The sequence below is a fragment of the Chironomus tepperi genome, unplaced genomic scaffold, assembly GCF_022539635.2.
Source record: "Chironomus tepperi strain 1889 unplaced genomic scaffold, CSIRO-AGI_Ctep_v1 contig_223, whole genome shotgun sequence".
NCBI lineage: Eukaryota > Metazoa > Arthropoda > Insecta > Diptera > Chironomidae > Chironomus > Chironomus tepperi.
The window spans coordinates 2,438,052-2,465,869 of NW_027226345.1; the positions used below are offsets into that span (position 1 = coordinate 2,438,052).

Genomic DNA, 27,818 nt, shown 5'->3' on the forward strand with positions numbered 1-27,818 from the left:
TACACTCATCTTACGTGAACTAGTAAAAGAAATGAAACTTTTACATCAACGACAATGACAATGGAGTCGACAATGATGAGAAAAACAGCTACTATTTTTATATATATACACACAACAATCAATAAACATGTCATTAAATATAAAAGCTTCCCGTCTTATGCACTTTACGAGAAGTGGAACTTTAACTACATGTTTACGAAGCATTTTCATGTAGCTATTTAAAAAAACTGTGACTATTTGTGACATTTTCAGCATCCAATGGTGAGAAAGTGCTTAGATAAGCACAAAAGTGCACTTTTAAGCATCTCCCGTATTGTTTGTGCAACTGACGCTTCACATTCCGGTATCTGTGCACCGTCTTTCATGTCCACGTTTTTTTTTCTATTGTGTAAAATTGCTTACACTTATTTTCATTCCCTATATTCCAACTTTATTTCTTCCTTTCATTCCTCTCGCTTTATTGTGACACAAACACAACACGTAAAGGCATTACGGAACTGTCAGAAACAAAATTGCCATAACATTGTGCGCCCTCATCGTAGACCAGCTCGCAGCACAATCATGCAAAAAAAAAAGTTTTTTGTCTTGCTGCTATTTTGTTGTGCCGTTTCTTTGGAGATGGTAATAATGGGAAATAGCTGGATGGAAGGATGTGGAAATGGGAATTTGGGTGATTTTGGGATGATTGGGTTTAGAGCGCATTAATTAGAGGGTAATTGTCGAGTAATTAGGGATACCTAGTATCTAATTTCAACTAAGCTCAGCTTAGCAATTCAACTGAGCACAGCTCAGCAATTCAGCTAAGCTCAATTCAGCAATTCAGCTAAGCTCAGCTCAGTAATTCAATTAAACTCAGCAATTCAGCAAAGCTCAGCTCAGCAATTCAACTGAGCCTCAGCTCAGCAATTCAACTGAGCCTCAGCTCAGCAATTCAACTGAGCCTCAGCTCAGCAATTCAACTGAGCCTCAGCTCAGCAATTCAACTGAGCTAAAGCTCAGCAATTCAACTGAGCTAAAGCTCAGCAATTCAACTGAGCCTCAGCTCAGCAATTCAACTGAGCCTCAGCTCAGCAATTCAACTGAGCTCAGCTCAGCAATTCTACTAAGCTCAGCTCAGCAATTCAGCTAAGCTGAATTGAGCTTAAATTCAGTAAGGCTGAATTGTACCGCCCTTAGCTCATCTGAATAGTGATAAAGTTCAGCGTAAATGGATTAAGGCTAATGCAAGATGAACTTTATGCTTTCAATGTGAACTCTAGCACAATAACTTCTATAAAATCCAGTTAAACAATCAGTCACAAAAAGTAAATCCTCCCAAATAAGACCGTGAGAAAAGCAAAGAGATTTAAAGTTGGTCATTGCAAAAATTCTACAAAAATTGGAATGAAATCAGGAAAATAAAACGAGAATTCTGTCACTTTAGATTAGAACTTTTTAAATTACACACACTTTTAGACAATGGAAATGAATTAAAAACAAACAAGTTTTAAAAAAAAGCGGCAACAAAAAAGAAGAAGAAGCGGAAGAAGAACAGGAAGGTGGTGTCAAGTCATGGAAAATTTGATGAAAAATGGAAGCGAAAAGGAACGAAAGGAAAAGAAAAATTTAATCAACTTGATTAATTCGTTTTTGTTTTTTCGTGTCAAGTCAAAGTTTTTTAATCATATTGGGATTGTTTGCGTTGATTTTGAAATGTTTTTACATCTGGTCTTGTAAATTGTGATGTTCCGGGGATATTTATCTGAGACTTGATGATGATATCTTGTTATTGTGACTATGGATTACAGACAAATGTCAACATGAATCACAATTTTCTTGGATTTTTTAATATAATTTTAAAATGTTGTTTTTTGTGATTAGTTTGGGCAATATTACTGTTAAGGGAAGCAGATTTGATGAGTATTTATAAATATTAGAGACATAATCTGGGGAAGGAGGTGGATTGGAGGATAGACATAACAATTGTTAATTTTGGTATGGATTTTCGAAGGAAAAATTCAAAAATTTCCATTCAGCACAACATGTTCGCGTGGATACCACGTTGTCGTCGTATTAACAGTGAAGCCCACGGGAACATGCTGTGCTGAGTAGGCAATCTTGGATTATTGCCTCGAAAAACCATAGAAAAATTAAAAATTGTTTTGTATATCCTCAAAACCACCCCTTCCCATGAATATGCACCCTAACCACACTGTGACAACTGTCTTAGACACATTGCAGGCCAAAAATTTCATTTCCCCACATTGTGCACCTCGAGAATCCTAATTCTGTCCAAATCCCATCATTTAGCCAATCTCATTACACAACTGATTTAAATTGTTGCAGATGACAGCTTTTCAGAATTCGGGTAGATTTTTTTCAACCTCCGTAGCTATCGCATTACGTCAGTGCAGATTTAAAATCATTTAAGAAATTCTATGCCGTCTTGTGACAACTGCGTAGGACAAGAGAGACATGGCAGTTTAATTACAATGTTGTCTTTTTTTTTCATTGTGTAATGCCAGAGACAAATCAGAGACATTATATAGTTGGTTGTAGGATGTTGCAAATAAAGGCGTAATTAAAAATAAGATTTGGTCAAGATTTGATGAGATTTGGATAGATTTGTGAGTCGGAGAGGCTTGTTATTGGGTGGATAACTTGACATAATGTTTAGTTCAGTGGTGGGCAATCAATTTTTTTTTGTGGCGCATCTTGGTGGTAAGCCTCGATCAAAACCGGACACTGCATACGGTTAATGACATTTCCAATAATTTTGGGCAGCACACTGGTGTGCCGCGGCACATAGGTTGCCCACCACTAATATTGTTAATAATTAGAGTTAAGGTTAATTAATAATGTTCCATAAAATATGGCATTAGTCGACCGTAGGTCTAGTTTTGTGTTAACTAGACATAATGACAAGTTGTCCACTGTCTATTTGGAGTAGGGTTTGCCAAAATTAGGGGCGCATAGATGCACAGATGCAGAAAACTGCAGGCCTGCGTATTTGGGCGAACCTTACTTTGAGGATAGCTCTTGAGAATCCCACATTTCTCTCTGAATTATGTAAACTGCACTAATCCAAATCCTAATCAATCTCTAAATTCATTCAGCCCTTATCCATGCCTTATCAAACCCATCACCGCTTCACAACATCAAATAACAAAATTACGACTTCAAAAAAAAATCTCATTTTCAATGTCAATAACCATGAAATCACGCATAACGAGTTGTTGATTTCATCAGATTGCATCCAAAAATTGATTAAAGATTAACTAAAAGAATTTTTTGGTGGTATGCGAATTGTCTAGACAATGGGACGCTGATCAAACAGAAAGAAAAAGGGATTAATTCATACACAAATAAATAACTGAGAGTAGCTGCCTCAAAATAAGATAAAAATAAAAGATTTCCGAGTAAATAAATTAGGCAAATATGAAGAAATTTTTGCTTATGATTTATGATGATGATAATGTAGTGATTTAGTACTTTAGTCTTCGCTTTGATGTTGATGATGAAGTGGTTTTATGGAATCTTTGCACATCGTAAATTCTGTTGCTTTTTATGTACTCACAGCCGCATATATATTCAACATATATACACATCGTTCTTGGCAAAAAAGGGATTAAATTTTGTGTGAACTTTTTTGAAAATCAAGAGCTTCTCCTTTAATGAAGAATATGAAGATGTAATAAGTTGTCGTTGGAATTTAAGGTACTGAATGAGAGTGAATCACATGTAAGAATACGACTTTTGCATAATTTATGCTCACTTAAGTCAGTATGTTGATTCCGGTCGTGTTCTTAAATAAATTGTATAAATTGAGATTTTTTTTTCTTTCTTTCTTTCTTTTTTGTCAAATTAAATTATGGATGTGTGATGTGGAATTGAAATGTATATGATTATTAGAAAAAAGTGTGATGAAAGAAGTCTTTGGATCAAAGTACAATATAAAATTTTTGGAAATCGGTGAAATTCAGGTCTTGTTGATCTAACAGAAAAATTATTAATCTGAATAACGGATCTCGAGTGGGGCTCAAACTCATGTTCTACGATTTCCGGTCACATGCTCGAACCACTCCTAGTGATACACAGGTTTCTCCTTCCAAGAAGTTTTGGTAAACTTAGTTTTCATACGAAATTCAGGAAATAAATGAAATTTAAGTGGGTTATATCAACTCTAAATGTCTTTTTTAATTAGAATTCCTACAAAAGTCTCAATCAGAGCTCAAAGTCGAATCGGATTTTGTATGAAAAAATCAACACGAATCGGAATCAAACTACATACATAATTCGAGCCAACTTCGAGCTCTGTCACAACTCTGGTGTCAATAAAGTAGAGAAAATTCTAAAGGGTATCATCATAAGTAGGGTTTTTAGAATTTTCATTCCCGTGGAATTTCGGGAATCGAGAACGGGAATGGCCTTCGGGAACGGGAATATTCCCGGGCAATTTTTACTCCAAATTTTTGAACTTTTTTTTGAGAAAAATTGATAAAACTTAAATAAATCTTGGATAAAAACCGGGAAAATTCCCGTTTTTGGAAACCCTATTCATAAGTATGCTCACAAGTTCAATGTCTGTTCGTGTTTTTGGAAAATTAAACCAGAGATTACTTACTTTCTTGGCGAAAGCGCACAGGGGCCAATTGGCGCATTTAGAATTCGTCGAAAGATGGATCCGTCTTTAGACAACTTCTGCCAGTTTCTAATTCCCAGCACTTTTGCATCGTTGTTCACACAGCAATCCCATGAGCTCTTTGGTCTACCTCGAAATCTTTTTCTACCCAGAAAGTTACCAGTTGGCACATTAAATATTGAAGCATCATCTGGTTTTCTATGGACATGACCAGCCCATTTTATCCAGAGATTAGTCAATAAAATTGACAACAATTGAAGATAAATCCCATAAAATTGCACATAATCAGCCCTACCTTCAATTGGATCCAACAATTCATCAAAAAATCCAAATAAACTCTTCATGTTTCCATCCAGCTCACCCTTGACTTCCAGATGTTCCGCATAATTCATGCACGTTCGATTTCAATGATTTCATGTTCTCAATTTTCAAAAATTACTCTTTCCATAGCTACATCAAAATTGACATCACATTCCATGTAAAAAGATTCATTTTAACAAAAAAATGAAACATTTTTTCCTTTTATTATTCCTTCAGCTCGTGTTGCTGATACAAAAGGAGGCTCAATACACAAAAGAACAATAAATCAAAGTAAAACAAATAATTTTCAATGTAACATGAGCGGAAATGGAGAAAAATAAATGAAATGTAAACAAGTCAATGCATATTTTTTCACTTTTGTGCCTTGACAATTTTTGTATACTTCGTTGATCCCTGTTTTTGTTGCTTTATTGGTGGATGTCCTTGGGTGGAAATTGTGTCTGATTCTAAAAATTGAAATTTTGGAATAGGTTTTTGAGTTTATTCCTCGAAGACCGTTGGTGGGAACCCTTCGTGAAGAATTTGAGGACTGACCCCAACTAAACCACCAAGACCCCTAAACACTGCCCTACTTTTCTCATCATAGTTTCCAAAAATCTTCCCAAAATTCCCCCGCACGGGACCCAATTCGATAGAGGGTTAAGCCTCCTTATTTTCAATTCACATTATTCATATTTCATGATTTTTGTACAAAACATCGTAAAGCATTTTTGTTTTCATTTATCAAAAAAAGAGGCATTTCAACAGTTCTAACACAAACGACATAGAACAACATCCAACAAAAAAAAAGTCAATTCATATGCGAGCGTAATCAACAAATATACAACAGCAATATGGCATAACACACAGAAAAAAAAAAAGCCACAATAGCATTTGTTTTTGTTTACGCAATTCATATTTATGAGTATGAACGTAAATTTTGTGCTCCATATTTATATATTATTGTTGAATAAATGAGTGATATGTCGACGACTTATGCTAAGGATTTATAATATTGTATGAAAATATTTGGGAAGATAAAAATGAGTGAAAAAAAAGTACTAAGGCATGAGTGGAAGGTTTTGGGGTTTCATGTTTAAGGATGGGATGGTGATAGGGCAAGGACACAGAAGCAAATGCAGAAATGTGGGGGTAGAGAACATATACATTGCCAAAATTTATGGGAATTGTACTTTTTTTTACCAAAATTTAAGAATTTTTTCAAAAATAGATGGACCTAACCCACCCTATCACCTTACTCCTATATACGTTCTTGCTAAGACTGAGCCAGACTGGACCTCAGATTTTACAAGATTGTACCTTAAACTGTACATCAAACAATACCTCAAACTGTATCTCAAACTCTACTTCAGACTGCAACTCAGATTGTACCTCAGACTGTACCTTAAACAGTATCTCAGACTGTCCCTCAGACTGTACCTCAGACTGTACCTCAGACTATACCTCAGACTGTACCTTAAACAGTATCTCAGACTGTCCCTCAGACTGTACCTTAGACTGTACTTCAAACTGTACCTCAGACTGTACCTCAGACTGTATCTCAGACTGTATCTCAGATTGTACCTCAGAGTGTACCAGACCAGATTAATATGCCAGCATCACTGCAAACTGTCAATTGCAATAAAATAATGTGTCCAATTGTTTTTCAGGATTTTAAAGTCTCTTAATCTCTTTACTGTACCACTACCAATACTATCCAGTGTCCACCCATTGCACAGTAACACAAAAAATACAAAATTTCATATCTTATCCTATTTCTGATATTATTTTCATTTCTTTTCCTCAACATTCTTTTCTCATATTCTTCATCATATTCTTCGCAATCATTTTATATCCTCCCCCTCTGCATCAGCAGCGACAGCTATAAAAACAACAACAATCATGACATACATATGTTGTGCCTGCAACATATATATTTAATATCACATAATATGAGAGTTGAGATTAAGAAGTGGAAGCAAAAAAAAAAGCATCCAGTGAGGCATTTAATTAAAAGCTCGTCTTCTTATTCTTCAACCATCCCTTTCCGTTGTTATTTAGCATTTTTATTATCATTCTTTTATTTGTTGACAGTTGATTGCCAAAAATTTACTCATTATGTTTCAATTAGAAATTTTTTTGTGTTTTTTGATTCATTGATATTGCTGGATTTAAGTGCTGTTGGAAATGAGTTGGATTGGAAATCGTAGATTAACTTTCCTGACAAAGTTTGAATTGAAAAAGAACTTTTAATCTTAAAATTAGATTTTTGAGAAATTTTCTTCATAAATTTTAATTGCTCTCAAAGTTTTCAACTTCAAATAAATTTTTCTAGCTTCAAAACTACTTGTAAAGGTAGTCATGCAAGTCAAATTGAGAACTAAGTTTACTCAAACAGTTTAAGCAGTTTGAAAATTATAGAAGCAAGTTTTTAGTGGTAAAATTATCATATTACAATGAGCTGACTAGAGGCAAGGATTGGGGAAGCTGCTGGTGTCCGAGCTATGAGCCGGGATAAGTGCCGTAAATTATATATCCTAGCAATCTAAGAGCGTGCTCTCAAGAGGAGAGTACGACAAGAGCAACGCTCATGAGCACGCTCATCAAGTATATTTATAGTGAGCATGCTCTTTATCTGTTAGAGATAGAGTACAAGACTATTCAAACCATCTCGTCTGATGGGGAGCAGTTACACAACCATACTTGGGATGATGATGATGATTCGTTATTACAGGGTGTGGTAATTTATTTAATTGTACCGAATGTTCGAAAATTAAGTAACGGTTAAAAATAGGATTTTAAGTCACTGCTATCCTCCCTTTTACCGTTTTGTAAGGTTTTGCAACAAAATCATGAATCATAAACCGAAATTCCCTAACAAAATTGTAGCCCCCTCCCTACTGTTACATATTATCCCTATCTAACGCATATTTGAGGTTTGAAGCATCCCTAAAACAATAAATTCACATAATTTACCTCCTTTCTCTCACTCAAAAAAGTAATTTATCATCAAAAGTCAAATAAATTTAATTAAATAAGAATTAAATTCAAAAATCTTTATATGAAATTAATTAATGTATTTATGCTAATTCTCTCATTATTCTAACCCATCCCCTCCAATATTTCCCATTATGTGTAACAGAAATAAATCTTAAAATCCTCAAAATTTGGTTTGCTGTTACATAAAATCTCATTACGAGTTCAGAACAAACAATCAGTTAGCAAAAGGAGCGTAACAGAAACAATAATATATCAATTGTAGCTGAATTTAGTAAAATGAAAATATTTGCACACACATGTTCATTATTATTATCACAAAACCATCATCATCATCATCATCATCATCGTCATTATTATTGATGCTGAACATTTTGTTTTCAAGCGCTTTAATTCTATTTGTTATTTATATTTCATGAGTAATTATCTTCTGTGTATGCATGTGTGTCTGGTGTTTTATGTTGATTTGTGGCTCAACATTCGAATGAATGGAAAGGAAAAGCTGAAAATTGGGAATGGATGATTTTACGGAGTGATGTGAAGCATAAAGAGCTAATTGAATATCTATTTTTAAGTTGCACTGTCAAGGATGGCTCGTTAATTAGGAAACTTGGATTTAAAATTCAAATAAATTTAAAAAATTGAAATTTTCACATAAATTTAAGCAATTGAAATTTTCAAATAAATTTTAAAAATTGAAATTTTCAAATAAGTTTAAAAAATTTAAAAAATTGAAATTTTCAAATAAATTAAAAAAATTTAAATCTTCGAATAAAAAAAAATTTAAATTTTCAAAAAATTTAAAAAATTGAAATTTTTGAATAAATTGAAAACATTTAAATTTTTGAATAAATTGAAAAAATTTAAATTTTGAATAAATTGAAAAAATTTAAATTTTTGAATAAATTGAAAAAATTAAAATTTTTACAAAATTTTAAAAAAATTTATATTTTTACAAAATTTAAAGAAAATTGAAATTAAAACAATAAACAAATTTTGTTTAAAAGTTTCAATTTTTAAAAAGGTTCGTTTTAAACTTTTTGAAAAATTCAAATTTTCCAACAAAAAATATAAAATTCAAAATTTCAAATCTGAATTCAAAAAATTGAAATTTTCAAAAAGTATAGTAATAAATTGAAACTTTCAAAAATATTTAAAAACAAAAATTTGAAATTTTTTTAAAATTTTTAACAAGAATTGGAATTTTGAAAATGTTTTAGAATCTGAAAATTTATCTGAATTTTCTCAAAAAAATTTAAAAGCTTAAGTTTTGAAACAATTTGAATTATTCAAATAACTAAAACAAACTTTAGAAAAATTAAAAAAATTCAAAATATTTTAAAATTTATAAAAATACACTTTTTGGTTTAAGTTTCATAAAAACCTAAAATTTAATAAATTATGTTTTCAATTCAAAAGATTTAAAAACCAATTTTTAAAAACTTTTTTTTTAACTTAAAACCTTTAAAAACATTAAAAATTTCAAAATCCAAATTTTTAAAATTTCAAAATTCAAAGTTTAAAAATTTCAAAATCCAAATTTTGAAAATTTAAAAATCTAAAATTTAAAAATTTCAAAATCACAAAAAACCCAAAAATATTTAAATATTCCCAAACTTTAATGTTCCCAAATTTTGAAGATTCTCCAATCAATTCTCGATAATTTCAAAATTTTCACACTCATCATTTTCCCTTTACCGCCTCATTTCACCTTCAATATAGCTTCGAACAAAATTCCACAAACATGAATAAATTCTATTCACAATAATTGCACAAGAGATTTTCCACAATACCTTTTGTGGGCTGTCGTAGATAATTCAAAGAACATATTTCAAGCTTGTTAATTAGAAAATTATAAGCCATAATCAGTGATGCATTTCATTTCCTAATTAACGTGAAAATATTATATAGAAAGCCGTGTTTTGTTCAGATAAATTTTCCTTTCAAATTGTACTTCTAATTAATGAATCCAGACGACATAAAAGGCACATATTCCTGTTTCCTCGGTTGCACATCATTCTGTACTTTGTGCTTCTACTTCAGGAATTTCCGTGAAGAAAAATTAATGAAAATAAAAATTTTCCTCAATGAGATTTCCCGCTAAATTCTTTAGCTTATCAGTCAGCTCTTCACTGTAGGATGTGCTTATGATGTAATTAATTAATTTTACTCCAGCTTATTACTCGTACCGCAGTGGTTGCTCTAAAAAAATATGGAAATTAAATCTGTATTCTTTATTGAGGTTTTAAATGCTTTATGTGTAGCCTTGGGGAATTCAGCACTCGTGTAATCGAGCTTGAAGGATGAATTAATGTATTGGTCAACCCAGAGTGTGATTTTTTTTGGTTACTTTTCCTTTTCTTCGTAACGTAAATTTTTATTTTAAATTAAGTTGAGTTCAAATTGTTCTAATATTTCGACAATTTAATATCGAAAGACTCGAATTTGAGACGGCCACACTCTGAGCCAGCCCTCTTTCCTCCACTTTTTTGTACCAAATTTTTCAATTTGCTAGGGTTTTCATGAAGACCAACGCTCCCTGATTAACCAGAGTCCCGTTCGTCTCCGCCCAACTATGTGGCTTAGATTAACGGTCTCTCACCACGGGAAGGTGCGGTTGGTACTTAGTAGTGTTAGGCTAAGTGAAGCACTTGGCTCCATGTGTTCCGCATTTACCACCTTTGAGGGCCGGAGGGTTCGGAGATAGCAAGATGTAATTGGAGAGCTGCGACCCTCCAAGTGATATATAGGATATTAATCTCCTCTTTTAATTGCATAATGAAGGTACACACTTACCATTTGGTCAGCTTCAGAGTCACACTTCAGCTTCCCCAATCCCACCAAATCATCCCCTACACCAACATGCTTCTTCCCAGATTCATTTGCTAACCACTTTTTAATTCTCAATCAAAAATATATTAAAAAAGTTAAGTAGACATAAAAGTTGCTATGAAAACAAACCAAAGTTAATAAAGAGATATTGTTTATGAACCACAATTGGTGAGTTTAAGGATGAAAATGTGGGCGGTTTTAGTAGCAAGAATGAGATAATAATATTGACTGTAATTTTTGGGGGGAAATCATTGATATAAAAATAGAATCTTCTGAGTATTTTGGGCAAACTTCTTCAATTTATCATAGATTGTTGTTGTTGTTTTTGCGGAATTAATTAAGAGTAATTTTGGGTTACTTACTTACTTACTTACTTTCTGGTCAAACAAATGAAATGTGATCCGTTGCTTCCCTTAGCTGTAAAGCTGCTTCTATTGATGACTTTCACCTGTAAGCTTCCAATATTAAGTATAATCATGGCTCTATAAATAGTCTATTTCCGAGAATCTTTTGTAATTTTGGTTACTAATTTAATAACAAAATATGAATGACTGTTCTGGGCTGTTCAAGGAAGGTCATTTCGATGTAAGTTAACATCAAGAAAAATATTGAGGAAGTCAAGATTGTCGTTCATAATACCAGCACCAAAATTTGCGAACTTACTTCCTTTTCTTGGGCTCACGGGGGTCTATTGCCCCGAAAAAGGTCTGTAGACAGCTCTATCTTTTGATAACTTCTGTAATTCATGGTTTTGACAGAGGATACGCTAGAGTTGTCCTTATCAACACATTCAATCCAGGGCATTTGACAAAACAGCCTTTAAATTCACAAAAAATAATCTTTAAAAAATTCCCAAAAGCTTCGCAAAAAGCTCCAAATAAAAAATTATATAAAATGTTCATTTCCTCACAGCTTCACTTGAGCCTCACAAATAAAATTGCATCAAATAAATTACATTTCCGTCCTTTTTTGTTCAGCTCCAATACCCTATCGTTTTAAAAAATTCAAATCGTCACAGACCATTAAATCCAATTCATCCTCACCTGTAACATACACACATTGCTCAACATTATAAATTTCGTATGAGATTTCTAATGCAAAATTAATCATTGCTGTTCGCATATGTACACAACATTCACATAGACATATAAACATTCAATTTTCTTGAGCTTTTTGGTGTGTAGATTAGATTTCTTATTGCTTGAACATGAGTAGGTAGTGAAGGGAAATGAGACAGTGAGGAATGAATATTTTGGGAATTTTTGGCAGTGAAAATGGGGAACTTTTAGGGTGTGGGGAACTGATTGTTCACAATTTTAGCAATTTTGATGATTTTTGAGTATTTTTTGATCAGCATAATGTAGTGGGCATGGTTAGAATCCTTGTCATGTCGACACCACTCTATATAATGATTACTTACTACTTACTGCAACCATGTTCCTATGTGGAGCTTAGGTTACAACAGAAGGCTTTCCATCTGACTCTGCTGCTGGCTTTGTCACCTAATGCCATCCATAATGATTGAGGGACGGTATCTCAGGTCGGAATCGAACTTTCCTACTCAAAATGGAGTGTTTTAGATATCCTGTCAGTTTTCTAATCTATCGACCACTGAGTCCTTCCTTTTGTTCTTGCAAATTCGCCTATAGATGACACTATACCCCAGATTTCACTCTACCTCGCCACAGTAGGTTATTAGCTACTCTACATTCTGTTGCTGTTTATTACAAAAATACCCAACATCACCAATCATATTACTTCCTCTACATAACAAAAGAATTTTTCAAAATTAATATTTAAAAAAAATAACACAAAAGAACCAGCCATTCTCGTGTAACAATAAAATAAAGACATAACATTAGTAGACATAGAATACACATTGTTCACATGAAGAGTGTTGAATAAATATTTTATGATGAAAGCTAGAACAGAAAAAAAGGAGAAAAAAATTCATAAATCACAAAATAATGTATCATTCTTAGTATTTTCTTTTTATATAGTCTATCCTCTCACATGCAAAGCTTTTTTCATTTGTTCAGCCCGAGCTGTGGATGAAAAATGGTTCTGGATGTGGTTTAGTCAGAGAATTTGAAGCTGATGGGAGGAAAGAGGCTTTATCTAGCTTCTACATCCTCTAAAAATTAGTTCTTAAAATTCCACATTAAGGACATGCCAAGAATTCCATATATCCATGGATATCAATAGCAATATCTGAATTATTCGTTATTTCGACAGGAACTTGAGAATTACTGTGGATTTAACCCCACAAAATTCTCATCAAGTCAATGACCTACACCTTCTAGTTCAGCCTACAAACAAGAAATGACCAGCAAGTACAGGATAACCATAAAAATATCCAAAAATATCAATTCCTCCTCGGTACTCACAATCTTTTTCAAATTAAATTTCCTTATAAATTTCACATGTGCTTCAATTTTAAAATTTTTTTTTATTTTAATACGTCTGGATCTCAACACAGCACAGGAAATGAAAAGAAACTGAGACATCATCTGAACTGAATTTTCATATAAAAAAAATTTCTCATTTTCTCCAGACTGCGAACATTTTCCGTTTCAATTACGCTTAGTGCCATTGTACTGATTTTTCTTTTTCTTCTTCCTATTATGACTGCATATTGTTCCTATGGCATTAAAAAAATATTTCAATTGATGATCGTCATCAGGATAATGTAAAATATTTTCTGTAAAATGCGACAACTAAGCTGAAAGGTTTATTAGTTGTGTTGGGGATTGTGCTGATGTGATGTCATGGATATTGAGGGTTAACTGTTGGTTGGGGTTCAGTTCTTGAGTAACCTCAAAAATCGACATTTTGAGCCCCTCCGTAACAAGATCCCAAACCTCCAAACTCTTTCTACCCTCCCCCATCCCTAAGAATGTTCCTTAATAAGTGACCCCATTGTTCATATTTCAACTGTTCATGATTATTGTCGCAACTATGCTCTCCCGATATCGGGACGGAACTAGTACGGAACTAGGATAGAACTGAGACGGAACTGGGACGGAACTGGGACGGAACTGGGACGGAACTGGGACGGAACTGGGACGGAACTGCGACGGAACTGGGACGGAACTGGGACGGAACTGGGACGGAACTGGGACGGAACTGGGACGGAACTGGGACGGAACCGGGACGGAACCGGGACAGAACCGGGACGGAACTGGGACGGAAAGGGGAAATGCCGGGAAAGTAGCACTTTGAGGCAGAAATTCTCATTTTTTGAGTGTCATCACTATTGATTGTCCCCCTTTCTATTTTTCTCCATCGTACAAAATAGTTTGAATTTTTAACAGAGAATGCAGCTTCCATGGAAGACTTGATTACTCACAATGATTACTATGTAATTTTTAACTGCTATGGAATTTTATTAAAAAGAACATTTTTAAATTCCTCGGGTTTGTTCTGAAAGTTCTAATTAATCAAAGTAAGCAAATGAGGAAAATTTAAAAAGTTGCAAAATATTTTTTAAAATTTCCTGTTAATTTTTGTGTGGAATTTTAGAATTTTGTGCATACACAGTCAAGAGAATTAGAGGAGAATTTGCATCATTTTACGTTAATTAGGGCAAATATTTCTAAAAAGGATGGTAAGAGGAATGTTCAAGGTGTATGGCATGAAATATGTCAAAGCTAGGGATTGACACTTTACTTGTACTCGATACTTGCTCGATACTCAATATTTAGGAGCCATAAATGGATTATCATCATATAATTTAGTCAAACTTAATACATAGTCCTCGGCTTATGGTTCATGGACTTATGGCCATGGCCGGACTACGAGCAATTCCGTCACAGTCAAAAAACTTGCTTCCAAGAGCAGGCTGAGCTGAGAGGAATACTCACGAGCATGTTCAATTACTACATTTAAGTAGAATAAGCTCTTGAAAGCATGTTATTTGCCTGTATTAGCAGTTTTAAGGACAATTATTACTATTGTAAGCTATGTCCTTAGTTTATGCATTAATCAAGACAATACCAGATATATAAAAACATGCCATTGATCCTAAAACTTGCTATTTAGTGAAGATATCACAGCGACAACTGACAATCCCTAAAAGGCAAAGATTATGATTTTATGATCCAGAAAGACCAATACAGTACCTTAAAGCGGTCTATTTGCCTGTTTGAGAATTTGGATTGACTCAAAAAATTCATTTTACTAAATCAAATCCAGTTCAAATCATTACTTTAAAGTTCATCTATTGATGAATCCTACCACAACAATCCACTGCAGAAAATTCCCCTTTATGCTTTAAAAAAATCAATTCTTTTTTTGTTCCCCACTTAATTCATCCCGTCATTTATTTTCCAAGCAATTTTATCCTAGTTATGCAGACTCATTCAGACGTATATGCACTTCCTCACAATCTCATTCTTTTCATTCCTTTTTTTTCTTGCTTTCGTCTATTTCAGAATAAATTGAATTTGAAAAAAACAGCAGCAGCAGCTGCATCACTTGGAGGGAATAAGCAGTAACAGCATCAGTGCGTTATTCATTGATTCAATGTGAATCAATTGAGATAGGATATATAAAAAAAGGAGCACGAAAGCTCATTGTTGTGTGCAAACGACAGGTTTCAATTACAATTGATGTCTCTAGAGCTACTTACATGTCATTACATAAGCATTCACATCTGTATTATGATATAATAATGAAATGAATGAATATTGTTGACGGCGAGAGTCACAAGAGTCACATAAGAACATTAAAACAGACACAGAGACGTGGTTGGAGCTGGAGGCTGTAAGGTGCAAAAGCAAGTGCAACTTCAAACATACTTTTTGTCTGTAAATGATGCTAGATTTATCGACATTTAACTAGAGTTTAGGAACGACGGTGAAAAGTCATTCATTCATTGACTTGATTAACTTTTGATGGGAGTGAAGGACCAAATTAAAGTCATTCCAGATGAATATTGTGTGTCTGCTCTTTATCTTTAGTGGTGAGTACTCAACTGATTTTTATTTATTTAGAGAAGTTTGATTTTTTCTTAAAATGAAGTATGGAAGGGAAAACTGATGATTCGTGGCTGAATCTTTTTAAAGCTAGCCATGGTTGTAGACAGCTTTAAATTTTGATGTTTAAGAATTTAAGAATAATCAATGAGAGATGAGTGAATTTAAGATTTATCTACAAATTTGATATATTTTGGTTGACATAAACGTCTCTAACTAAGAAATAGAATTTAAGTTGAATTCTTGCTAAATCCGCAAACTTCATATGTGGTTTGACTATAAGTAAGAGATACATTAGTACCGAGACCAAGACTGCGAAGAATTTCATTGTCTCGATCTCAATGCTGGTTCCTGGTCAAAATAAAGAATTTAAGAATCATATCCAATTAAACAGGAGATTGACCCCCAGTCATCTCCTTTTTGTATGTCCCATTCAGATCATTAAAATTTCCAGCCTCAGTTTTTCCTTCTTTACTAAAATAACTTTTATTTTGAATTAAAATTATTTAAATATATTACTTCATATAATATAATGCGAGATTGAAATCTACTACGACATATTCATATAATTTTTTAAATATTTATAAAATTACAATTAAAAACTACATGATTTAGAATTTTTTATAGTATTTAACAAATATTGATCAATATATTTAAAAAAAAAAACCACCTTAATCTTTAAAAATAATTAAAAATTCAAAATTCCAACAATATTTACAACATAATTGATGGAACCTGCACAAATATTTCCATCGAATTCAAGTCAACTTTGGAATCTAGTACAGAAAGTTGAGACACAAGTGAGAAAGATACAAAATTATCCTTGGACTCATTTTTGGATTTTTCTTAGCCTAGACACATGCTAGGGTGTTTAGTACTTAGTTTAGACACAATTTTTTGAGGAAGAATAGCAGAGAATAAAATAGTGCTTCTGATGAGGAGTTAAAGTTGAGGCACAGATGCATGGAATATTAAGAATTGGTATAAAGATTGTGTTTGATGCAAAAATTCAGTGCATGTCCAAAAATAACAAACGTTGAATAGCATTTCATGCACTGAATTTCTCATCAAACACAATCTTTATACCAATTCTTAATATTCCATGCATTTGTGTCTTAACTTTACTTTCAACTACTCATCAGAAGCACAATTTTATCTCTGCTTTTCTTTCTCAATCTTGAGTGACTCCACATCTTGAGTGACTTTGCTTCAGTAATCCACTTACCCAAGACTACCGAAGACATAGTCCTTTGGAAGAATTTGCAATTCAGCATTTATCTCATACATAAAAAGTTAGTTTCTTTGCTAAATCAGCATATGTCTGAGATTTTACTTCTTAGCAAGCATAAAGGCACATATCGCAAGAGAAGAATAAATCAGTTGGGAAATCGAATAAAAGTTTGTTTGTTACTTAAATCTTCCTTTCCATAAGTGGCGCCATCTGAACTTCAAATTTTGGTTTATTGGACTAGAATTTCTCCAGAAAGTCACACAAACATGAAATAAATAAGCATTAGTAACATCATTTTCCCCTCATTTTATTGAATATAACATTTTCTGGTATATTGCTAAAGCAGTGATGATGTTAAAGATGTTACCAAAGAGTATTGGTATGAAGGAGCGTTTTACTGATGTTTCTGGCTTAAGGTTTTCAGATTTTTAAAAATCTAACTCAGAAATTGGAAAAGTTTAATGAAAAATTATGAATATTTATGCAAAAATACTAAGGGGCCGTTCATCTCCCCTCCCCTCCACGTTACAAAATATCCATGCAAAAATAGTTTATTGATTAGGCTGTCACAAAATCCTAGACTTAGGGGGGCCCCCTCTAAAAAGCGAACGTAATAAGTGAACGGCCCCTAAACTGTTGCGTCTTAGTCCAAAATACACATTTTATGCAAAACTGCTTCAATAAAAATAAACTAGACCAATTGTTAGATTTCAAATAATTTCCAGAATATCTTTTCCAACTCTTCAATCCACAAAATTCTCAGAATTCACAGAATTTCCAATTCCAACATTCCCAATCAAGCTCTTTGATTATCCACAGTCATCAAAAGATTATTCGATTATTTCAATCCAAAAAAAAACAAAAAACTATTCGAAATAACGAAGTAATCAAGAAGAAATAAAGCATCGATGGAGATGATGTAAAAAAAATAAAGTAAAAGACTAGAAAGCAGATGAGAAAAAAGTTCTTCTTTACAAATTGATTGCTCGCCTTGAGCTCAATTAAAATTTTCATTCTCTCAATTACAAAGGAATAAAAAAAATTAAGCATGCAAGTCAAATTTATTTTCAAAATTCTGGGAAAGTTTCTTCTTTTATGGTAGTGAAAGGAAATTGAAATTAGAGGATGAATTGGCAAGTTAAAGAGTTATTGAGGTTGTGTGATTAAAGCGCATTTTTTGACAAATTCAATTCATGATTTAATATTCAAAATTTCGAATTTCTGGAATGAAATGGAAATTAGAGGGATGAATTTGCAAGTTAGAGAGCAATTAAAGGTGAGTGTCGAAAGCGCATTTTTCGATAAATTTAATTCATAATTTTATTGTAAAAAATTCAAATTTGAATGCTTTAAATACAGCAGTCCTGAAAATACTATCAAATTCCTGCATCCCCCACCCGCACATCTCCAATTCTGATGAATTATAACCTCAAATTTCAACTTCATCAATTTGTCGCATAAATGAAAATATATAAATTCAAATAAATTGCACTCAATGTCCCCAATTGAATTCAAAAACACGGAATGAAAAAATTTTTCAATTAAACTTTTATTCAATATTTCTTCATTTATACTTATTCGTATGTGATTGGAACTGCGATCGAGAAATCTAAAGACGTACAAGACACAGAGAGAAATAAAAAGTCTGAAAAGAAGTGAAAAATGAATAATTTATGAGAATCATATTTCCCTTTAATTGCATAAATCATGCATAATATTCACTGCACTTGAATAATCTCTTCTGATGCAGCTACTGCTTGCTTGATACTCCTCGTGGTGGTTGATGGCGGTGAGCTTAAATAAGAATAAAAAAAGTGAATAAAGAAGGAATAAAAATTAGAAACAGATGGAGGGAAGTTGGAAAATTTTAAGGTAGTGGGGTGGATAAGGCGCATTTTTGGGGACATTGGGGTGTGGTTAGACCAAATTCAGACTTTATTGCTGATTTTCATGAGAATATTCAATAGATTTTCATGAAATTTTGTACCCAAAAGCCAGCATGTCCCCTCAATTCGATCATCCCCTCTCCTAACCTCAACTTTCCCTTTGAAGCTTCTAGTCGATCCATTAAAGCTCATCTATTGCATCAACACGTACGGTTAATGCCCTTTAAAAATGCAAAAAAGGAAAATCCACACAGACATTTATCATGACTTATTTTAATCCTTTCATGCAATGCCACATTCACACACATGTACCATATATCTTCTCACATACATGAAATGTGGATCGTGAATGAGAACAAAAAAAAATGAAAGGAAATCGCGTGAATTATGACATATGCAAAGGTTAGATTTTATGCAATTTTTTACACATTTTAAACTCAAAAATGACCACAATTAAATTTATGTGACGTTAATTCCAACGCATATGTTAACTGTTAGATGATTTAATTATGGCCAATAAATCATCATCAGAGCTAATGTGAACTTTTTTTTTTGGTGTTAAATTGCTGAAGTCAACGGTTTATAATTATTGTGGGCAGTTTTGGGTGATGTTTATAGGATAATTTATTGAGGTTTTCAATTAACGCGATTGTAAGCGGAAAGCATAAGGAGGAGAAATGTCTGAAAATTAGTCTCCAAGCTGATTTGAATCTGGATTGAGGCCGGATATATGGCCTCAGGTTAGAGTTAGACTGGGTTAAGGTCATTTCTACCACAGGTGCTTTCCGGGGTATAGTAATATAAATCATAGTAGGCAACTCAGAAGGCAACCTAGGGGGCAGCCCCGAGGCCAACCATTTGTTTTCGCGGAACGCCTTGCCAATCAGTTTTGACTGAAACCGCACATGGCGCACATGGTTCATGACATTTCCAAATATTTTTTAAACACACAAGATGTCCTTCACTGATTAACTTTCATTCTCCGATACTTAGTTGCCCCATCAACTTCAACTAGGTTCTTCCATTTTCATGGTTTTGGATCCTTTTTTCAAGTAAAGCGACCCTTAAAATGACATTAAAGCAGAACGCACAATCGAATCGAATTTTTTATTGACAAGGCAAGGTTTGGGTACTCTGTAAGTATTGTGCAGTCCTGCAATACCTTTGGAGTGCCTGAGTTTTGAAACCAGAGTTGCAAATCAGGTACCCGATACAGACAAAAACCGAACAAATTCTTGATAATTTGTATGGCTTTTCTTACAAAATAATCAAGAATTTGAACAGTTTCTGCCTGTCACAGGTGCCTGATTTGAAATTCTGCTTGAAACAAGTCATTTTGACTCCACATGAAATCAAATTCAACTCCAAGCTGTTAATTTATGACCCAAAAATGAGTTCAAATGATAATTTCCTCCAATCTCAACTTTCTCGCGACTAACACTCGACCACCCTCACACCGTATGTCTCCATAAATTTTTATATTCATGCACAAAACTTTCAAAAGTCGAGAATGGCGAAAAAAATATAAATAAATAAATGAAAATTTGTCGTCATAAAGTGATTAAGGCAACAAATGTTGTTGATAGTTATTTGCAAAAATTTCCTGTTGCCATACTCGTAACTGAAAAAATTGTGTACAAAGCAACGGATGCCAGAAGCTTGAAAATGCAGCACACAAAAAAGGTAAGTAGTAATTTTTATTTAGGGACAGGAGTTGAGGGAATAAAAATTTTAAAATGTAGCAGGTTTTTGTAAAGATTTTTAACTCTAAATAAATTTCTATCACGTACCAACTTTCGACACATTGTTTCCCCTATGTGCTGAACACTTTTTTTTGTGGACTTTAATTAAATGGTTTTTAAGGATAGACAAAAATGGGAATTTTTTTTGGGTATCAATATTTTATCTCAAATAATCCTTTTAAATAACAAACCCTTATATCCTTATATCCCCCCCAAGAATCAATAGTCATAAACACTTATAAAATGTCAATAAACATTAACTTCAATTTTATATCCAATAAGAAATACAACTCACAGTCCAAACATATATTTAATATAATCTCTCTCATATGTAAGCAATTTTTATATGTTAAGCAATTGTTATTGCTATTTACAGTCACACATGTTTAATATACTCACAACTATTGGAAGCGATATAAAGAAGACAAAAAAAGAAAATTTTTTTGTTTGTAAAGAAAAAAGACACGATAAACAAATTGTTAAGGAAGAAGAATGTGAATTGAGTAGATTTGATAAAAAGGATAACAGGGATTTGCGGGTTTTGCGGGTTTTTGGCGCATTTGGATTATGTTTTAGTGCAGATAAACTTTGGATTTACTCGATATGAAGTTGAAGAAGTTGTAGTGAAGTTTTCAGACAATATTTTTAAGGGAATTGAAAATAACTTCTCCTAGAAAAGAGAAGATTCATTTGTTGGTATTGGAAGTGTTAGACTCCTGTTAGGTCTGTTATTAGGTAATTCCGGATTTTTATACTAATTAAAGGATCCAGTTTTATGAGCTCGAGGCACTGCAATTAACAATAAATTGAGAAACACGACAGTCTTAGCTAGAACGGTAAAATAAAGGCTAACTCCTTTTTTGGAAACGTAATTTTGCGGAACTTACTAGTCAAAAATTTGAAAGAATTTTTGGTAATTTTTGCAGAATTCCGATGTGTTTTTACAAAAAAATTATTCAATTCCGCAAAAGTTCCGTACTAGAGTTCCTCATTCTCCGATGTCTTCGTTTGAGTTTGATCGTCGAGTTGCATTCTGTTAACTTCTTGTTGCATGTTGGGTTCGTCGACTGTAGATTGTAAATCTTACCATTCTTATCCTGATTGTAAGGGTGCCATGGGTTCAAGCAGAGTTGTTTGAGTAGACAATTAATCTTAACTTTCAAGCACATCTCTCGACACAGAGATCAGTCGCCAGCGGCACATCTAATTCTAAAGGGTGATACCACGAGAAGCTATACATTTGACATTTGGTCATCTTCTGAGCCAGACTTCAATTGAAAATTCACACATTTTCTTAAAAATGGGACATATTTTCAAAACACACTAGATTCTGTTTTTAACAACCCTGCCTATGCTTATGCTTCCATTAAAATCACTATAATTTCTCAATCACCTTCAAAAACCAGAAATGACCATCTTGAACCTCCTTTCAAGCAACTTCTTTACACAAACAAACTGTCCCTTAAACATTTCCCAAAAATGGTATCAGTGTTAAGTCAATAGATAACATAAGAACCTGCATAAGAAGCAAAAAAATTACAAGAAATGAAATAGAATAGTCCGTCCACATTTCGAATTCATTGCGTGAACATTTTTTGAACAAAATTCTAACAAGTAAATCGCTTCAACACAGCAAAAAGGAAAGAAATGTATGTCGATAGACCTTTTTTTCCACCTGCATGAAGAAGGCATTCGTTCCTTATTTTTCGTCTTTTTTTTTATTGCCGGACCACGAATAAATATTTGATAAATTCATGTTACGGATGAAAATTTTATGTGAAAATGCGAGAATCCTTTCAATCAATAAATCTATTCGACAATGATGAGAGATATCATGCCGGATAGGCTATAGTAAGGCTTACGGTCTAATATATTGAATTAAATAATTGATAAGACATTTATTGCCTATATTGAATTGTTAATAAAGTTTTTTTCATCTGCTATAAAATTTTATTTATTTTCTCCTTTCAATAAATCATGAATAAATTTTATGACTGAAAAATTTTATGCTTGTATAGCTTCTCGACCTTTGTCTTCTGTTTTTTTCGTCCGAAAACTTCTTCTCTCACTTTCATGCATCATTATTTTAATGAATTTGAGACGATCGAAACAATATGTTGAGGATATATATCGAATTGGACATGCATACATGTTTAATTTATTTTGGTTTACTGTTCACAGTTGCTGGATGTCTTTGAATGATGAGATTGAATGAATTTAGACAAAAACTAATGCAAATGTGAATATTTTAATTATTTTGAACTAGACCTTATCTTAATTAAAGACTTTCTTACCTTGAATAGTCCATTAAATGCTTCAATTTAAACTTATAAACCCGAAAACAATAAAATGGACCAAAAATAAATTCTGTTGCATCTTTCAGCAATTATTGAGCATATTTATGTAGTCTCAAAGACTTACTTGCATTTTATGCATGAGAATATCGAAGAAATTTAATATCAATTAAGATTCATATCATCAATATTATTTCCTTCATTAAACTTTGTATGTCTTATTGAAAAGACTTGTTCATGCAAATTTTGTGAATTTGTGAGTTTGTGAATTTAATTTCAATTTCTTGTTTAATTTATTAAAGATATGGAGATCTTAGGGGTCAAGTAATTGTACTTAATATTGAAAATATGTTTTAAAATTCTTGAAGAATTGGGAAGTTTGATTTGGGCAAGAATCGCAGGCCTGCATGATAGATACACAAGTCTGCAATTTTGGACTGTGACTTATAGCTTACCCAAGGCTGCAGACCTTCGTTATTTGCCTGCAATCCTTGAATTTTCAACAAATCCTTTAAAAAAAGTTGCAATTTTCGAAAAAATCAAATTTTTCTCTCAATGAATCCTTCACAAAAGCTAAAAAAAGCTTAAATTCACAAATAGCAACCCAAAAACGTCCTAGTAACAAGAGCAATGACAAAATTCTAATGGGACTCAACCCACATGACATAAAAATTGACTTTTTTTTATTCACTCTTCTTGTCTATATTTCGTCTAGATACAGCACAAAAGAACATCGACGTGAAGTTAAACAGGATGTAAAATAAACAATTTTTTTTCTATTTTCTCATGTGATATTGAATGAAAATAGAATGTCGCGTGGGATATGAGGCAATTTACTACCTAATTTATGATCATCATTATATTTTATAGAATTCATGAGTTTTAAATGCTATGGAAGAGGTAATAGGTATAATTGGGGCTGTTAAACTGAAGATAAAATAGCAAATTAAGGAATATTTAATTTTTTAAAATTTTATTCAAGATTTGGAGAGTTTGAGAGATTTTAAATTATTTTAAATCAACTTTTTACGTGTAAAATTGTAATTTTCAAGTTTTGTTACAGGTTTGGGGATCAAAACCTATTTTTCGGGATGAAAATTTCAATTTTCAATAGTTTTTAGTGAAATCCAAACCCAGACCCTCCATAATATGCGTATGTCTCTGAACAAGCCAATGATGTCTAAATTGTAATTTTCAAGTGATCTTACGGGTTTGAGGGGCCCAAACCTACAATTTGGAACAAAAGCTTCAATTTTCTTGGGTATTTGATGAAAATCCAACCCCATTCTCTCTGGTTTTACCACTTGTACCATCGCAAATCCCCATATTATGCCTATGTCCCTGAATAAGCCTTTAAGAAAAAATTTCAAGTTATGTTACAGGTTTGGGGGTCAAAACCCATTTTAGGATGAAATTTTCAATTTTTTTGAATTTTTGGTGTAAATCATACGCCATTCCCTCTGGTTACACCCCTTTTATCATCAGCAAAGTCTCCATAATATGCCTACATCCTTGAAGAAGCCAATGATGTCTAAACTGTAACATCAAACTGATCTTACAGAATTAAAATTCAACACCATTACCCCATTTCAAAAACTTAACACTAATCCCAACTAAGATCCATTTCACCTTGAATTCCTTCCACTGACATCAACCCCTCCATTTCTTATTTTTAAGCTTCAAAAGAAAGAAGAATCGTTGATTTGATTTCATTTTTATGTTAACTATACATTCAATAAAGAGCACTCGCATGTATGTTTATAAATCGAGCTTGAATGTGCAATTGGGAAAAATAAATTTTCTAAGAACAGCCATAGATGTAACAATAAGAGTCGTGGCAAAAAAGAAAGAAAAGGGACGAGTATGAAAAGAGAAAGTTGGGTAAAGCAGGGAAAAAAAAGTGGGTTAACAACGTCTTAGCGCCATCAATATTCATTATGTGTTCTTATTTGAATTTCTCTTGATGATTCGTAAGCTTCTTTATGCTGCACTTTATGCTAGTCAATGTTGAAACAGAAATCAATGGAATAAAAGAAACTTTAAATTGAGTTGTGTTTGTGGCAATCACGTTGGAATATCTTATGTTGATTTTTATGTATCCACGATAAAGTAAAGTTGAAGACGATCTTGGGCAGAAGGGTGGGAAATGACTTAATTTTTAACAATTTTTTTAAAATTTTAAAATCTAAATTTTTTTCTATATTTTTTCAAACTTTTCCAAAATTTTCTTCAAATTTTAAAATTCTCTTCAAATTTGAAATTTTCTTTCAAAATTGAAATTTTGCTTCAATATTGAAATTTTCTTTCAAAATTGAAATTTTACTTCGAAATTGAAATTTTCTTTCAAAATTGAAATTTTCATCCAAAATTGAAATTTTGCTTCAATATTGAAATTTTGCTTCAATATTGAAATTTTCATCCAAAATTGAAATTTTCATCCAAAATTGAAATTTTGCTTCAATATTGAAATTTTGCTTCAATATTGAAATTTTGCTTCAATATTGAAATTTTCTTTCAAAATTGAAATTTTACTTCGAAATTGAAATTTTCTTTCAAAATTGAAATTTTCATCCAAAATTGAAATTTTGCTTCAATATTGAAATTTTGCTTCAATATTGAAATTTTCATCCAAAATTGAAATTTTCATCCAAAATTGAAATTTTGCTTCAATATTGAAATTTTGCTTCAATATTGAAATTTTACTTCGAAATTGAAATTTTCTTTCAAAATTGAAATTTTCTTTCGAAATTGAAATTTTCATCCAAAATTGAAATTTTGCTTCAATATTGAAATTTTGCTTCAATATTGAAATTTTCTTTCAAAATTGAAATTTTACTTCGAAATTGAAATTTTCTTTCAAAATTGAAATTTTCTTCAAAATTGAAAGCTTCATCAAATTTAAAAATTTCTTCAAATTTAAACTTGAAACTTGAAAATTTCCCTCAAATTTCTAATCCTCATAACTTTTAAGTTTCCAATCTTACCATCCCCCCACGTTTACATTAACTATCTCCAACGTGATGTAAATAGAGATCACAATTTATGTTCTATCATAGTTTTATGCTCCTTTTTCTTCTTTTTTTTATACTTTTGTTTAGCGAAAACTTGCTCATCCGAAATTGATCTGAACAAGAAATGAAATAAAGATTGTTTTTATGTTTCTCGTCTATCTGTGTGTGATGTAAGGAATAAACTCAATTTTCATATTTTATCTTAAATTCACTCACAACAAAAACGACAATTTTAAGTTCATTTGCTGTGAAATTGAATATTATTTTAAGATTATGGATAGAATTTATGTGATTTTAGGTATTGGATGGGTGAATTAAAGGAAATGACATTTGTATTGTTTTGGAATTATTGGAACTGAAATTTAGTTTTATTGAAATTTAATTTATTGAAAATTTTGAGAAATTGAAAAAATTGAATTTTAAAAATCGAATTAAAATTTCAAAATATACCAAAACTTCCTATCGTCTACCCTACACAAATCAGAATCTTCTTCTCCGAACCTTTATTCCAAAACTTATTTCAAATTCAAAAGCACGAAGTTTCCACCAAAAATATATAAAAAACCTTCTTCTTTTGCTTATATAAATAATCATAAAAATCGCATTTATTTTTTTCCATCTCCTTTTGTACACAGCATAAGCTGTGGTTCTTGTAAAAAATTCATCATAAATTCTTGTTGTTTTATGCTTAATTTTATTTACATTTTCTTTTTTTTTTCAAAAAATATTCTCGTATTTATCATTCCTAATGCCGTTCCCTGGGTGAGTATCATCCATTTAAAGAAAAAAATTATTCGCATTTTTGTGTGTGGCATTGGACATTGTACAATTGCGGATGATGATCCTTCTGGAATATGAATAAAACATTATTTCATCAATTTGATATGTTTTGACACGGAAACGATGGATAGAATGGAGAATATGATAATTTTGAGTTTTTTTTTGGGTGGCGATGATGTTTGGTTGAATTTTTTTTTGGAGCTTGTCGTGGAAGGTCAAGATAGAAATGTGGGGCTAAATTAAAATTTGGATGAATTGAGATGAAAATGCAGTCAGATTTTCAATTTATAGAGCACACACTAGGAATGTTCATGTGGAAAAATATCCAGCACAGCAGATTTAATTGATATAAAGACGTATTTAACGTTAAACTGGACAAGTCTAGGAAGGCCAGAGAATTTTTGCAAAATTTGGCACTAGAAAAAGAACTAAACTAGGTTAAATACTTGCTAAAAAGTGCAGAACATAATTGAAATTCAGAAAAAAATATTGAATCCTTTGTTTGAACCTGGAACCTTCAAAACGGAAATGTTCAAAATTTGTCAAAAATTCCAAAATTTGTATGGAAAATACAGCAGATGGCCGCCCTAGACAAGACAGGCATATTTAGCATTAATAAATGGTTTGGACCATTTCAATGCAACGTGTTAGCTAGGGTAAGGCTATATAATTTTTTTATCAGGAAGAATCGTTGTTTTGACAATACTATGATAACCAGGGGGTGTAGGGTGGGGGTGTATGGGTGTCAAACCAAAATTTCTATCTAAATTGCTAAGTACAACTAATTTTGACCAATATTTAAGGCGAAAAATGCGGTTTTCCTCATTGAGTAGCTTGTGGTAGGGTTATTGGGCCACAACCTCCTACAATCTTCCTATATAGGTCATCCAAAATCTCTTTTTAGATTGAAATATCAATAAATAACCTCAATATTCAATAAATGAGCTGCTTTATCTCTAATCTAACCAATTCTCGATCATTATCATGAATTTTCCTTATTTATAATCCTATTAAGCACCACACCCACTATCACATGCAATAAAATCCAAACATAACATCCCCATGTCCTTCACAAATTAAATTACATATAAAAACCTTGACAAAATTAAGATGAGGACATCCAAAAAATGAAAATTACTCCATCATTT

At 32.3% G+C, this 27,818-nt stretch overlaps 1 protein-coding gene across 1 annotated transcript in view; it reads left to right on the plus strand.

Moving 5' to 3' along the window:
* LOC139091076 (neural-cadherin-like) overlaps window positions 1–27,818 on the plus strand; it is a 317,601-nt gene that overhangs the window by 112,024 nt on the left and 177,759 nt on the right. Inside the window, exon 3 of the mRNA XM_070641014.1 lies at window positions 15,184–15,713. Coding sequence (XP_070497115.1) covers window positions 15,680–15,713 — 34 coding nt within the window. The 5' untranslated portion in view covers window positions 15,184–15,679. The remainder of the gene's footprint in view (window positions 1–15,183; window positions 15,714–27,818) is intronic.